This window comes from Pteropus alecto, unplaced genomic scaffold (genome assembly GCF_000325575.1).
Source record: "Pteropus alecto unplaced genomic scaffold, ASM32557v1 scaffold146, whole genome shotgun sequence".
NCBI lineage: Eukaryota > Metazoa > Chordata > Mammalia > Chiroptera > Pteropodidae > Pteropus > Pteropus alecto.
In genome coordinates this window covers 33,907,232-33,921,175 of record NW_006442107.1, presented here as the reverse complement: position 1 = coordinate 33,921,175, position 13,944 = coordinate 33,907,232, and the positions used below count along the sequence as shown (strand labels likewise).

The 13,944-nt window shown below is 38.7% G+C and overlaps 1 protein-coding gene across 6 annotated transcripts in view; it reads left to right on the top strand.

Annotated features, from left to right (window-relative positions):
* Nucleotides 1-13,944, top strand: part of PIEZO2 (piezo type mechanosensitive ion channel component 2) — a 378,661-nt gene that overhangs the window by 294,050 nt on the left and 70,667 nt on the right. For all 6 annotated transcript variants that reach the window (XM_015595755.2, XM_015595756.2, XM_015595757.2 and 3 more), the window contains 7 exons: nt 4,230-4,429; nt 6,646-6,806; nt 9,866-10,042; nt 10,338-10,463; nt 11,904-12,104; nt 12,698-12,902; nt 13,020-13,121. In XM_015595755.2, the coding sequence (XP_015451241.1) occupies nt 4,230-4,429; nt 6,646-6,806; nt 9,866-10,042; nt 10,338-10,463; nt 11,904-12,104; nt 12,698-12,902; nt 13,020-13,121 (1,172 nt within the window). The remainder of the gene's footprint in view (nt 1-4,229; nt 4,430-6,645; nt 6,807-9,865; nt 10,043-10,337; nt 10,464-11,903; nt 12,105-12,697; nt 12,903-13,019; nt 13,122-13,944) is intronic.

The window sequence follows — 13,944 nt, the reverse complement described above, 5'->3', positions numbered from 1 at the left end:
TATCATCTGTCATGTTAGAATGCCAAAGGAGAAATAGTGAGAGGATTTTATTTTATTTAGGAAATAGAAAATTAAAGGTCAGGGTCTGGATCATAATAAAAGCAAGGCAATGAAGTTATAAGCATGGTTTAAAAAATGCAGAGAAGAAAACTCCTTGTAGAGAAACCCATGAAAAATGGTGAGATTTAAGGAAATGAGAGAGGGGGCTTCTCTAATAATCCAATTCATTACCACGTCTATTTGGAGGCCTAAAGTAAAAATTCTTCTTATGATAATTAGATAATTCACACATGGTGATCAGTAAAAAATTACCAGTAATGTAAGTTCCTTACCTGAAGTTTCAGAGAATGATTTTACTAGCATGTGATTTTTAATTTAGCTTTCGAAAAAGTCAAGATCCCTTTTTAAAATTTGCTACAGTGAAAAGCCTAAATCAAGATATACATGCTTTGGAGAACTGACACAGCTGTTGGGTATAGCATTCTGGTGGCTGGTTCTGCCTGTGAGCTCTGCACTGCCCAGATAGACCCCACCTCTGCAACAGTCCACCCCTCTTAGGGAACGCAGTGGTGGGAGGTGGTAGGCAGACAGCAAGCATGCTCAGCATGTTGAGAAAATTGGAGACAGATTCCCGAGGAAGAAACATTTGCTCTTTTCTTATGAATGGCCATTTTAATACACAAGTTCTGTTAAAGAATGTCCTGAACACAGAATTACAGTCCAAGTTTAGCACCTTCCCCAGTGTCTGGGGTTGTGCAGTCTCTTGCAAAGGCATGTTTCTAATTTTACCTCTTTATGAGCATGAATTGATGTTACAAATTATCAAAACAGTGTATAAAAATCTATCACTAGCAGATGGTTTCTTACTTTAAAAATATTCCTGTGTACTAAATACTGTATTAAGCACTTAACAGAAATCGCTTTAATTTTCACAACATCCTGTGAAATCGGCACTGTTACACCATTTTACAGATCAACAAACAGAGACTTAAAAGACAGGGTAGGAAGTATGTTAAGTCATCTAGCTAGTAAGTTATCTACTTGAGGCTTGAATCTAAGTCTTTCTGATTCCAAAGAGCATGCCTTTAACAATATTCTGTATTGCCTCAAAAAATATTATGATAATAATGAAAGATATATCCGAAAAGAAATTACTGTTAGTGATATCAGAGAGTTTACTATCTATGTTTTCTTCTGGAATTTTTATGATTTCAGGTCTTACATTTAAGTCTTTAATCCATTTTAAGTCTATTCTTATATACAGTGTAAGAAGGTGGTCCAGTTTCTTTCTTTTCTTTCTTTTTTTTGCATGTATCTGTCCAATTTTCCCAGCACCATTTATTGAAGAGACTGTCTTTACTCTACTTTATATTCTTGCCTCCTTTGTCATATATTAAATGAGTGTATAGGTGTGAATTTATTTCTGTGCTCTCTATGCTGTTCCATGGAACAAAAAGAACAAACTAATCAAAAACAGATTCAGAAATATAGAGGACAATCTGGTGACAGCCAGAGGGGAGGGGAGTTGGGAAGCTGAGAGAAAGAGGTGAAGGGTTAAAAAAGTACAAATCAGTAATTGATAGATGGTCATGGGGATGGAGAGCATGGCCTAGGGAATGCAGTTAGCATTAATGTAGTAGCTAGGTGGAAAGCCAGAGGAGAGAAAGCTCAATAGGGGGATTATTTTATAAACTATATAAATGTCTAACCAATGTACTATATACTTGAAACTAATAAAATAATTTTTTTTAAAATGAAAGGAAGATGAAAGGATTCACATAGGTGTCTTTTTAAAATCGTAAACTCCAATCATGCATTGAAAATATTTTCATATATACACATTTTATGTGCACAGAGTTTCTTAGTGAAATTTCTCTGATAGTCAACTCCTAGGCTAGTAAATGACAGCCTGATATATGTTTTCTCTTTTTTCTCTTTTTACCATTTATTTGAAGCTCGTGAGGCTAGACTGCTCCAGAGGGCACCCGAGTGTCACATGTCCTGTTTCCTCATGAGGATTATGTCAGAGGAAAATGAGCAGCATTAGACACAGAAACTTGTTTCTCTTTCTCTCCAGTGTTATCTAGGCCCAGATCTCTTATAGACTATTACTAAAAGTTTCCAGAAGTAGATCTTTGGACATACTTCCAAAAGGCTTACTCTAGTGATATATTTTTTTTGATTCCTTCATTGAGTAATCTCCCCTCACTATACTCTGTATAAAAGGGCACCTTGAGGCCTTGTTGCTTGAGGGTTTTTGTTATATAGCTACAGTGGCAGGTACAGAAACGGGCTCATCTCTTATTTTGCTCCATAAGTAGCACTAAATATTGGAAAGTTGTTTTGTTGGTATCCAGTTATGGCAGTGTCAATGTAGACATTAGAAACGCACTCTGAGATGGTCATACTTCAACAATAAAAGCTGCCAAATGCCTGTCATAATGAAAAAGTATCTTCTCACTTATAAAATGCAATCCCCTGGCAATGCTGAACACAATATGTAAATATTGACAATTGTGTAACAGCTGACTGCATTTACATTTGATACCATTTAATCCATAGAGTCCTGACAAAGCAGGAACAGCAAACATGTATGCTGGGATGCAATGTGCAGGCTGGTGTGTAAAATATGGTATTGTGGTGTCAAGAGTGGGGAACTTTCCCAAATATGGGAGGAGGGTCAGTTAACTAGCTTTGGAAAATAAGTATGTCAGCATAATTCTACTAATGCTGAAACATCTCAGAACGTTCTTTCTTTATTCAGTTAATAATTTGTTTCTGGCATTCCAAAATTACCTGCTTGACACCTGTTAATAAGAATTACTTTTGCATGATAACCTCCCTAAATTCTAGGAACAATATAGATGCATTACAATAGTTATGCAACAACATAGGTGTGTTTTAAATATAAAACCAATGAGTTATAAGTAAGCTTAGATTTTTATCTAGCCAAACTTCTTCATTTTATAAAAAATAAATTAAGTTCCAGAAAGATTAAATAATTTACTCAGAGCTCACAATAATACAGATAGTATAACACTATTAATTGTCTATCCTATTACAATGAGGCTGGTATTTACAGATTAATTATGACAAATGGAGAAGACTACCAGGATTCCCAGTAGACCTTTCCCTAATATCTATTTTAGTACCCACAAATGTTCCCTCAAACATTTATTTGAATATGAATAAGAACTTTTTAAAAAATTCAGAAGAAAGATCATACTTGCTATTGTCCCTGGTGAAATAAGCGGTAATGTTCTGGTTGCTGTCCCAGCCCAGCAGAGCTGGAGCTATACTCCATTCTCACTCTGCTGCTCACATGCCACCTTCTCATGATGGCTAATGCAGCCGGTTACATCTGTGCCTGTGAATGGCAACGTGATGCAGACATCCTCCTCCTGAAAGCATTTAGCGTCTACCACATGTGCTTCAAATAACAGCAGAGTAGGTTGTCTATGCAAAAGTTGACTGAAAGTGCACATTAGTTAAGAATTTTTTTAAACCTATTTAAAATGTGAATGATATGATTCTCATGGGATGTTTTGCTGTGTTCTAAAAAAGCATGACATAATTTGCCTCAGTAGTCTATATGTTCTCTCCCTTACAACCTGCAATCCCGTCCACTCTCAAATCAGTTGCCAAGCATAGGAGTCCTAGCAAAAGCACGCTACTGAAGCCATTCTGGAATGCATTTGCATTAGGACTTACTGCAACCAGCATACAGGAATGCGATAGTGGATGATATGTAGCATGATGTGTGATCTCTGACATTCCTTATAATTCTTCTGTTCTCATCTCCTTTTTTTTCCTTTCTATTTCAATTACTTTGAGCAGCATCAAGAAAAAATTACCAATCCACCAAAATGAGTAAGTCCCTCTGTGAAGCCATGAAATGCTTGCTCTACATGATGCCATTTCATGCTTCTACATCCTAAACTCTGACCATTTTCTCCTCTGGGAAAAAATGTCAAGTTTAGGTGTTGATAGCTCTCATTACTGACTAATCACTAGAACGTGAATTGGAAGAGCTAACAAAACCTGAGTTTACAGTTTGTTTTTAGAAAGAAATTTAAAAAAAAAAAGTGACAAGACACTAACAACCCTACATTGCAAGGCCTGTGCACATGCACTGATGTTCATTTTTGTTCATCATCCTTTACTTGCCCCTCACCCAAGTCTCTCTTGGCTCCCTTTCCTCTTCTGACTCAGCTGCTCTCTGCCAACAGACTGGCCCACCCCGAAGGAAGCCTTCCAGACCTCACCATGATGTCTCTGACTGCCAGCCTGGAGAAGCCAGAGGTGAAGCAGTTGGCTGCGTTCAGTGAGGAGAAACCAGAGTGCTCTGAAAAAGCTGAGAAGAGTGAGCTTGGGAAAGACAGCGAGGAGGATGAGGAGGATGAAGATGAAGAGGAGGAAGAGACGTCAGGTAATCCACCCACTGCTGGTCACTGCTCAGAAAATGGCAGCTGATGGACTGAATGAATGAGACACTGACTTGCTCCAAACATCTACATTTATATATTTGACCCATTCAGTGAAATAAAAATTGGTGCGTGTGTGTGTGAGTGTGTGTGTGTGTGTGTGTGTGTGTGTGTGTGTGTGTTGGCTGCTATAGTTAAACATTCCTGTTCTATTTGCTCCAATAATTTCTTTGTAATTCTGATTTAGAAGAAAGAGAGCAGATGGCTGGTTATCAGCTCCTGAGCCACAGCGATGATCCTGACAAGAGACTAGAGGAGTGTAGCTCTTAGCCTTTACACAGACAGAAGCCTCAGACAAAGACACCACTTAAGAGAAGAAGAATCAGGCTGCTGTGTAGAATTTCTGAAAGTTCTAGACATGGCTGTTTCAAATGTATCCTCAGAGAAATTATTTTGATGTTTTTCCAGGAAATATACTTCTAATTCTGTCCTAATATTTTAGGACATGGGAACCAGAGGAGAAATGAGCTATTGATTATCATTTCAAGCCAATTACTAGAGATGTTTTTGTTATTGTTATTTTAGGTTTTATTTTTTAGGCTCTTTCCTATTTTTCTTCACAGACTTGAAATGTTTTACTAGTGCATTCTGAGAATGGGATGACCTCAGCCGTCAGGACATGCTCTCTGACAGAGTGTACACAAGGTGGAGAGTTTAGTTTGTTTACTAATTCCCAGACAGTAGGTTATTGCACTTGTCTTTGCTATGCTATGTGCCTTACAAAAGTAAACAATAAAAAAACACAAGGTAAAAAGATCCCTCCCAAAGGCAAGCTCCCCAAAAACCTGGTCCCCTTCATCCACTCATTTCAGAAGATCCTAGGAGAGGCCCAGAAATGTTCTCTCCATATCTGATCAATGTGTATTCCTCAGTATGAAGGGAGAACCAAGCTCTGTGGGACTAAGGAGTCAGGATGAAGATATGATTACGCTGCTTTAATATGGGTTCGAGCTTTATTAATAAAGTCTCACCAAAAGTTGGGCTGTACCTTGTTCTCTCACTCCTTCAGATATCTGTCAACTCCTCCTCTGAATTGTGCCCAATTATGACCTAAATCTTTGAATTGACTAACACCTGAGTCACTGTAAATAAGCACTTTTAACAATAACTAAAACATTACTTAAACTTTCAGATACAAGTACAGTAAGTGCTTCAACATCCTTAGGCATGCAAAGAAGTTACTTAAAGAGACATTTAGTTTTTATCATCTGCCTGAACTTGTGAGCTTTTGTCTATAAATGTGGTGATGTGTTGATTCCACAAAACAGTCCTGGCGTGATGGTCATGCAGATTAACCAGGACAATCCTCCCGATAGAGACATTGACCAGTCTGCAAATACTGCTTCCTAGCACAGGTAGAAAGAAGAGAATGACTAATTTGATTAAAAATTATGACTAGAATGAGTCTGACCAAAACTGGGTCACTCTGATCCAGCGGTCCCCAACATTTTTGGCACCAGGGACCAGTGCTCCTATGAGAATCTAATGCCAGATGATCTGAGGTGGAGCTGAGGCGGTGATGCTAGCATTGGGGAGGGCTGCAAATACAGAGGAAGCTTCGTTGGCTCGCCAGCCATTCGCCTCCTGCTGTGCGGCCCAGTTTCTAACAGTCTGTGGCCTGGGGGTTTGGGACCCTTGCTGTTATCCTGAGGGTCCATTTACAGTTGTGGGAGGAGCAGGCTCTTCCTGTCTCTGGCAGCATGCTGCTTGGCTCACTCTTCTGGGAGACTGGTAAGCTTTATCTACTCTCTAGTTAAGCTCCTGGAAGGAGACTGACACTTATGGAAGCACTGTTTTGGCAAGAAAATGTCATTCTGATGGAGCTCGTGTTACTTAATATTCTCAGGAAATTAGAGAATTAAAGCTTAGCTTTAAGAGTAAGAAGGTCAAAATTCTTTTTTACACTAAGTCAATTAAAAGGTGGATAAAAGTAACCTTGTCCTTCGGAATCTCAGGTTATGATGTTTAAGTCATCATCACAACATGGGATTCTTAGACTACTCATGCACCAAATTTTGGTAGTTTTAGAATTCATTCACTACTTATCATTATTTTGCATCTTCTCATTTCAATCTGAAAGTTACAAGAAATGCTTTAAGTAATAATGGGGGGAAAAAAGCAACCATCTTTTTATGCTCTTGGGTGAATTACTCTTTTACAGATTTAAGGAACAAATGGCATCTGGTGATTGACCGCCTCACTGTGCTCTTCTTAAAATTCCTGGAGTATTTTCACAAGCTACAAGTGTTCATGTGGTGGATTTTGGAATTGCACATAATCAAAATTGTTTCATCGTACATTATTTGGGTTTCTGTGAAAGAGGCAAGTAAACATTTGTTGTATTGTCAGGTCAAACAGAACCACAGTGAGTCATTGTTTTTCTTTTCCAACTGTCCATAATTTTTTTGAAATGTGATTCCCATTACATCAGAACATCAAGGCACTAAGATAGGCATATACACTTTGTCTTACAGAAAAACAAAGGACAATTGTCCCGAGAACAGAGAAAGGTAACAGTGGAGAAAGAGCCTGCTGGCTTAGTTCCTAACTGGCTTGGTCATATCACAAAGATTACTTATTTTCATCTAATCTTTAGTTGAAGTGTATGAGAGCAGGATGGTTTGGGGCACTAGAAGTAAGAATTTATCTCCCTAAGTTCTGTTTGAGAAAAACAATAACATTCTAGTCTGTGTTACCAAAGAGTAAACTCAAGTTCCAGAATTTAATAAAATCCTTAGTAGAACTCACCTTGTTTATTATTGGATTTTTTTTGAGACAAGACGCAGTCTTTCAACATTGCAGTTGCATTTCTGTTTTCTCGTCTATAAAGAGGAGAGTCATCATTCAGCCAAAAATTATCTGATATTTAATGTGGGGAAATTAGCTTTTTAAAAATTTATTCAATCAATAATTTTCACATACTTCCAATTTCCATGAACTATTTTTGAGTTGGTGACACGTCAAAAATTATAATTTTTGCTCTCTACAAATTACAATTTTTAAAAAGTCATATAACATAATATTATAAGTATAATATTATAAACTTAATGTTTCAAAAATAGATAATTGAGAGACAGACTTTAATCTGAGCTCCTCAGTCTAAGCTAGAACTTCTCCCCATTTTATAAAAACCATCTGAAATGGATAAGTGATCATTTCCAGGTGGGAACAAGAACAGAAACCACTCTCCTTGTGAGATTTGTGGTAGAAAATAATATACACTCCACTGTTAAGTAACCAAGTCTATACATTAATTAGAACTACAATCTAACCTAATATGTGTATTAATTGAGAACAAAAGAGTTTCACATATTAACTGTATAGGTGATTGACTAATTCAGACAGAATTCAAAGGTCAGACTATTAAAGAACAATGAGAAAGAAAAAGAGAAGACATTTGACTAAAAGTAAGCAAAGCCCATTTGAGAATTAACCAGATCTGATATATAGAGACTTCTGATGGCATGAGAGGCTGTGCTGCAGAGCTGTGGAGGCATGTAGGACAATTAAAAGATGGGAGTGGGCATTAAATGAGAGAGAAATTAGTGCAAGCAGGGCACAGAAAATTCACTGTCTGAAATCTACCCTAGAGAGTTCAGAAAGAAGGCAAAATGATACCACTTTTTTATAAATCTTAAATAAAAGACAGGCATATATATTTTAAATTATTTTTAATTGAGTTTAAAGAATGTCTTGTTAACAGGCTATCAAGTAAATAAAAGATCATGATCTATTCACCATTAACCCATTAGAAAAACAGCCTTTGATGGAATACGACCAATTCCTTCTCTGTGATTCATGCATTCTATGGACTTTCAGAATTTTCATTTCTAATTCATCTCTCTCACTTATTACTTTAAAACACATCAGAGACTCATGAATCAGAGAAATTCTGCTCCTACTGCATCTAGCATCACTAGAATCCCATTGATGTAAAATAGTTTAATCCCTGAGTGTACCACTGAGTTTCACATGATGTCATCCTACCCTTGTGAGGTGTTTCTGTACCTGAAGGGTGAGTTGCTGTGTGATCATCAGGTGCCATCGCCACTGAGATCTCTCCTCTCGCTGCACTAACTTTGGTCTGTGAGCTCCAGTCAGCATGTTCATAGCTGATCCTTATTAATGTCACTGAAGCACTGAGCAATCAAAATATGTGGGGCGTAATCATAAAACAACTAACTTTATTTTGGACCTCCACCGTCCTTTTAAAATGTATTCTGCAGGAATATTTTTCTTCATGCCCCTGAATGCAAAAATACTTTCTGATTATTCGTCGACAATGCAAAGTCCTATGGTTATCTTAAAGAGAAGCAAAACCTCACTTTAGTAATTAAAATTTTCCAGCCACTGAAAAGAATCAAATTCTGATCTCTTACCCAGGGAGAAGTGTCTTCTACTTAACCACTTCTTTCTCACACATACTTCCCGTTATTGCCTTCACCTCAATGAACTAACTTCTGTTCTAAATCTCCTGGGCTGGACCATAGACTCTTGGGAGGATCAGTGGGAATTTATTCTGATTTGACTTATGCTATCATAGGATGGCCTCACACTCTGGGCTGGATCAATTAAACCTACCTTTTCTCTCATGGAGGCTCCTCGGCGGGGCATCCAACAGCAGCTCCTCCAGAGCATATCTGCCACCCAGCCCCTGGGTCCCCAGCATCCTCTCTCCCTGGACCCTTTTTGTTGGAGACTTATCCCCCTTGCAGGCAATCCCCTTGGGCAGTACTCAGAACAGATCCTGCCTCTTTCTTCCTTCCGCATCAGGCCCAAGGGCAACACGCACAGTCTCTGTTCTGCTCAGGCCCATGCATCTCACTTAAGCTACCCCTTGTGTCTGCCGTGATCAAAGGGTCCATCAAAATGTGGCTCCCAGCAGCATCTCCAGCCTCACTACTACTGCAGTTCACTACTTTCAACTCCAGAACTTCCAGTTGTTTGTGGTCACCTGTTCTTACCATGCTCCTTCATACCCTCCTGTCTTTGCTCATACATACTTTACCTCGAATGTACGTCTCATTTTTCTTGGTCTGGCTAACTTTATGCATCCTTCAAGGCTCAGCTCAGCATCCTCTCTTCCAGGAAATGCTTCCTGAAGCTACAGATTGGGCCAAGGATCCCTTTTGGGCATTCTGACAGGAGCCTATTCTCATTTATAGTTAATTATTGCTACATTATATTGATAGCATCTGGTTATATATCTGTCTGCTACACAAAATATATATCTTAGTATCTAGAACAATTCCTTTCACATTCTCGAAACAAAATCAACCTCTGCTGAACTGAGCTGAACTGAATAAATCAAATTGCTATGTTTTGTGGATGTTATGCCATGTTATGTATTTTTGTCCCCATTTCTGATTTTATGTTTTCAGGTGTCTGTGTTCAACTATGTATTTTTGATTTCTTGGGCTTTTGCTCTGCCATATGCCAAGCTACGCCGTCTGGCTTCAAGTGTCTGCACTGTCTGGACGTGTGTGATCATCGTCTGCAAAATGTTGTACCAGCTGCAAACCATTAAGCCTGAGACTTTTTCTGTTAACTGTTCCTTGGTGAGCCTCAAAGACGGGGTAATCTTCTTGACTGGCCATTAGGGAAGTGAGATGGATATTGGGGAACCTATATCCCCAGGCACATTTTGTCTGACCTTTAAGTCACCTCAGCAGGTTGGGTATATTTTGGCCCAGTGTGCTGGACCCGAGTCTCTACTCCTCTTGAGATTTCCCTTGTGAAACGGGTCTTCCCCTCCCCTTCTCTTCATGTTCTTTTGCTCAAAACTGAAGGAGAATGATATGAACACTCCTAATTGATGCAGCCATTTTTCACTCCCTTTTGTCTTCTTTTCAGCCAAATGAAAATCAAACGGATATACCTCTCCACCAGTTGAACAAGTCTCTACTCTACAGTGCTCCTGTTGACCCCACAGAGTGGGTTGGACTAAGGAAGTCTTCCCCTTTGCTCGTCTACCTGAGGGTAAAGGCTTCGCTGCGCTGAGTTGGTGCCTCTGTGCAGTTACTGTCTGGAATCCTTTCCCTTGAGAACCCTGCTATCACATTGAACAGTAACCTCATCTTACGTGGCATTTAGGATCACCTTTGAAACAAATGACTAAATATTAGATTCAGTATTGCATTGTGCTGAAAAGAAATTGATCGAGTAGTTTGTGATTACTTGAATAAAGTATGACAAATATACTCACTGGAACATTATAGAAGCACTAAAATATTAGGGGAGATTGGTAATGTCAGACATTAAAAGATGTTCAAAATATATTAAGTTTTATGAAAAGCAAATTTCAAAATGCCACACATAGTATAATCTTTTTTAGATATAAAGAAAAAATATTAACTAAAATATCCAAAATGCTCAGCAGTGATTATTTCTGAGAAGTAGGTATAGCATTACAAGATTTTTTTGTGGTCTAAATTTTGTTTCTACAATTTTTAATAAAGGGCATATATTACATTTAGAGATAATCAAATTTTTGAGTGTATCTTTGAAAAAGGAACTTTGCATCAGTTATAAGAAGCATAATGAAAGCAGTATACTTCAGATCTTTCACATTTTGCTTTAATGAATAATCTGAGAAATTTTAAAAATATGCTGACAAGGCAATTAAAAAATAAAACATTTATATTCAACTCCTGGAATTTTTAAATGTACTAAGTATCTCATTTTTGTGTGTGTAGCTTTCTAGTTTCTTTTCTCATATGGCAAAAAATCTAGTATGTGATATACCAATGATATCTACCATAAAGAGCTTTTAGAAGATATTTGGAAAGGATGATTACAATAGTATCTAGCACATATAGTTCCATAAATACTAACTATTTTATAGTTATCATCATCATCATCATCATCATCATTATTATCATCACCATCAACGTCATCTCTGTTATTATTATTTTATCTTGATTAGCTTGCTTCTCAATCTACTGCTTTCTCTAGCCAGACTTCAGAAGTGTTCAGAAATTTCCCCTCTAATGATTATCTCACTCCTCCAGCCCAGTCTGTTTCCCAGGACTTTCTTGTAGAACACTGTAGAAGTGTTTTACACTTCTAGTTGCCAGTAAGGTTGGACTGCCCCTCAAGGTAACGCCATTGTTTTCTGGTAGAGGCAGGTACTTTTTAGGAACAGTAATGAGTATCACCAGGCTTTTGTCTGGAGATTCTAGATCTGGTTATCATGGAAATTAGCTTGATTTGCATAAGGGAAATAACTTCACCCTTGTTACCATAAAACAAGGAAAATGAACATTGAATTCAAGACTATATTTTATATAGGTGGGATTTTATAAAGTGTTGTCCTTATATACATCGAGAATGGAATCAAATGATTTTTTATAAGGATTGCTTAAAATTACCAAGTCGTAAAGCATCTGTTTTCACACAGCTGTGTTTTCTCGCTTATAGAATAATCTCCTGATGCTGGCCATTCTAGCCTTTGAGGTTACAGTTTACCGCCATCAGGAATACTATCGAGGTCGAAACAATCTCACACCCCCCGTGTCTAAGACCATCTTTCACGACATTACAAGACTCCATCTGGATGACGGACTTATTAATTGTGCCAAATATTTCATAAATTACTTCTTCTACAAGTTTGGTCTGGAGGTGAGTTTCCTTGCTGATGAGTTTTCTTTCTCTATTCTGTGAATATCCCAATAGCTGCTTTTGGCTAGTTCTCCACTAGAGCTTCGTCGCACATCTCCAGGCCATGATTACTAATCCTCAGGGACTGCAGAAGGAGATTCTGCTGAAGAGTTAACCTGGCCTGGTTGAAAGTTTTCAAGATTGAATGCTTTCTTATTAAAAGTAAAATATTATTTCTGTGCACTCTGAAAATATTATGTTTTGTGCATTCATCTTAGCCAAAATGAATTGTTTTGACCTGAAATGATTGTAGTAGTACCTGTTCCTTAGTAGAATGAATTTGGAACAGTGATTTTCATGAAGAGGTCATAGCTGTAGTTCTCTTCATGGTTTGAAATGGTTCTTATTGATAGTGACGTAGTCAGTTTTTCCCTTGGAAATAATGTGTATAGTATTTGTGTCTTCACGCTAAAAGATACACAAAAGGCAAGACCTGATAAACATGTGCAGGGAGACCTACCCTCAGGAATGCAGGTCTCTGCTTCCTGCACAGGGCTGACACCACTCCCCTTCCCAGTAAACTCAATTTTTTGCCTCTTTTCATCCTTATACAGACGTGTTTCCTAATGTCAGTTAATGTAATCGGTCAGCGAATGGATTTCTATGCCATGATTCATGCCTGCTGGCTGATCGCCGTCTTGTATCGACGCAGAAGAAAAGCCATTGCGGAGATCTGGCCCAAGTACTGCTGCTTTCTGGCCTGCACCATCACATTCCAGTACTTCATCTGCATCGGCATCCCCCCTGCTCCCTGCAGAGGTGAGTGTGCGGTCCCGCAGCCAGCCATTCTTACTGTGTGCCCTACATTGTGCACAGTGAGCCAAGGACAGCAAAGGAGCACGTTGACTTTGTTCCTCATTATCTCCTTCTCTGCAGATTATCCATGGAGATTCAAGGGGGCCAGCTTTAACGACAACATCATAAAATGGCTGTACTTCCCAGATTTCATTGTGCGGCCCAACCCAGTGTTCCTTGTCTGTAAGTATTGCAGCCTTCGGTCACAGATCACTGGTACTTGGTTTTATTTCTGCTAATCCATCTTCATGTGTTCTGCATTAGCACCTTCGCTTCTTCCACTGAATTTTATAATCATGTAAAGGCTTGTCTCAATGCATTAATATCACAGGTCGTTAATGGCTTCTACTTACCCTATTACATTTGCAAAATTAATAAGCATTGAAATACTATGTTCATTTTCATAATTTCACCTCCCAACACACACTTCACCCCCAACCCCAATACACATCCCTACATACCCACCTTCTAGAGATAGATTGGAGAGGGAGGCCTTACATTTTGTGAAGCAGTGGTTTCTGGCTGCCACCACAGCTGGACCAAATCTAAAGATAAGACCCTGGTTTCTAGCAAGATGCTACCCCAAGTGCCGATGCTCTTGAGCTGGGCTGCAGCCCTAAGCACTTCCAAGGACAGGCTGATGATCCAGAGGTTAAAGGTTATTGTCTCCCATGTAAGACAATTGGGAGTGCAAGGAGTAGTGGGTGCTATGGAAAACCAGAAAGCAAGTGTACTGCCTACATACATTCAGGTTTAATTTGAACAATGAAGCAACTTGGGCAGGAGACTGCCAGCCAGACTAGTGTGAGGGCCTTCTTCAGACTTTTCCTCTACTCTCACAAATAGGCCCATAATTGTCAGCCACTCTCACCAAGCCTCATTGGGGTGTGTGCTCTGGGAAGAGTCTTTGATTAGAAATGCAAATGAAGAAGGAGAGGATAAAGAAAAACAGAAATGTCTGTTTCTACCACAAGTAAAAAGATAAAGATGGGAAAAGTGCTCAAAA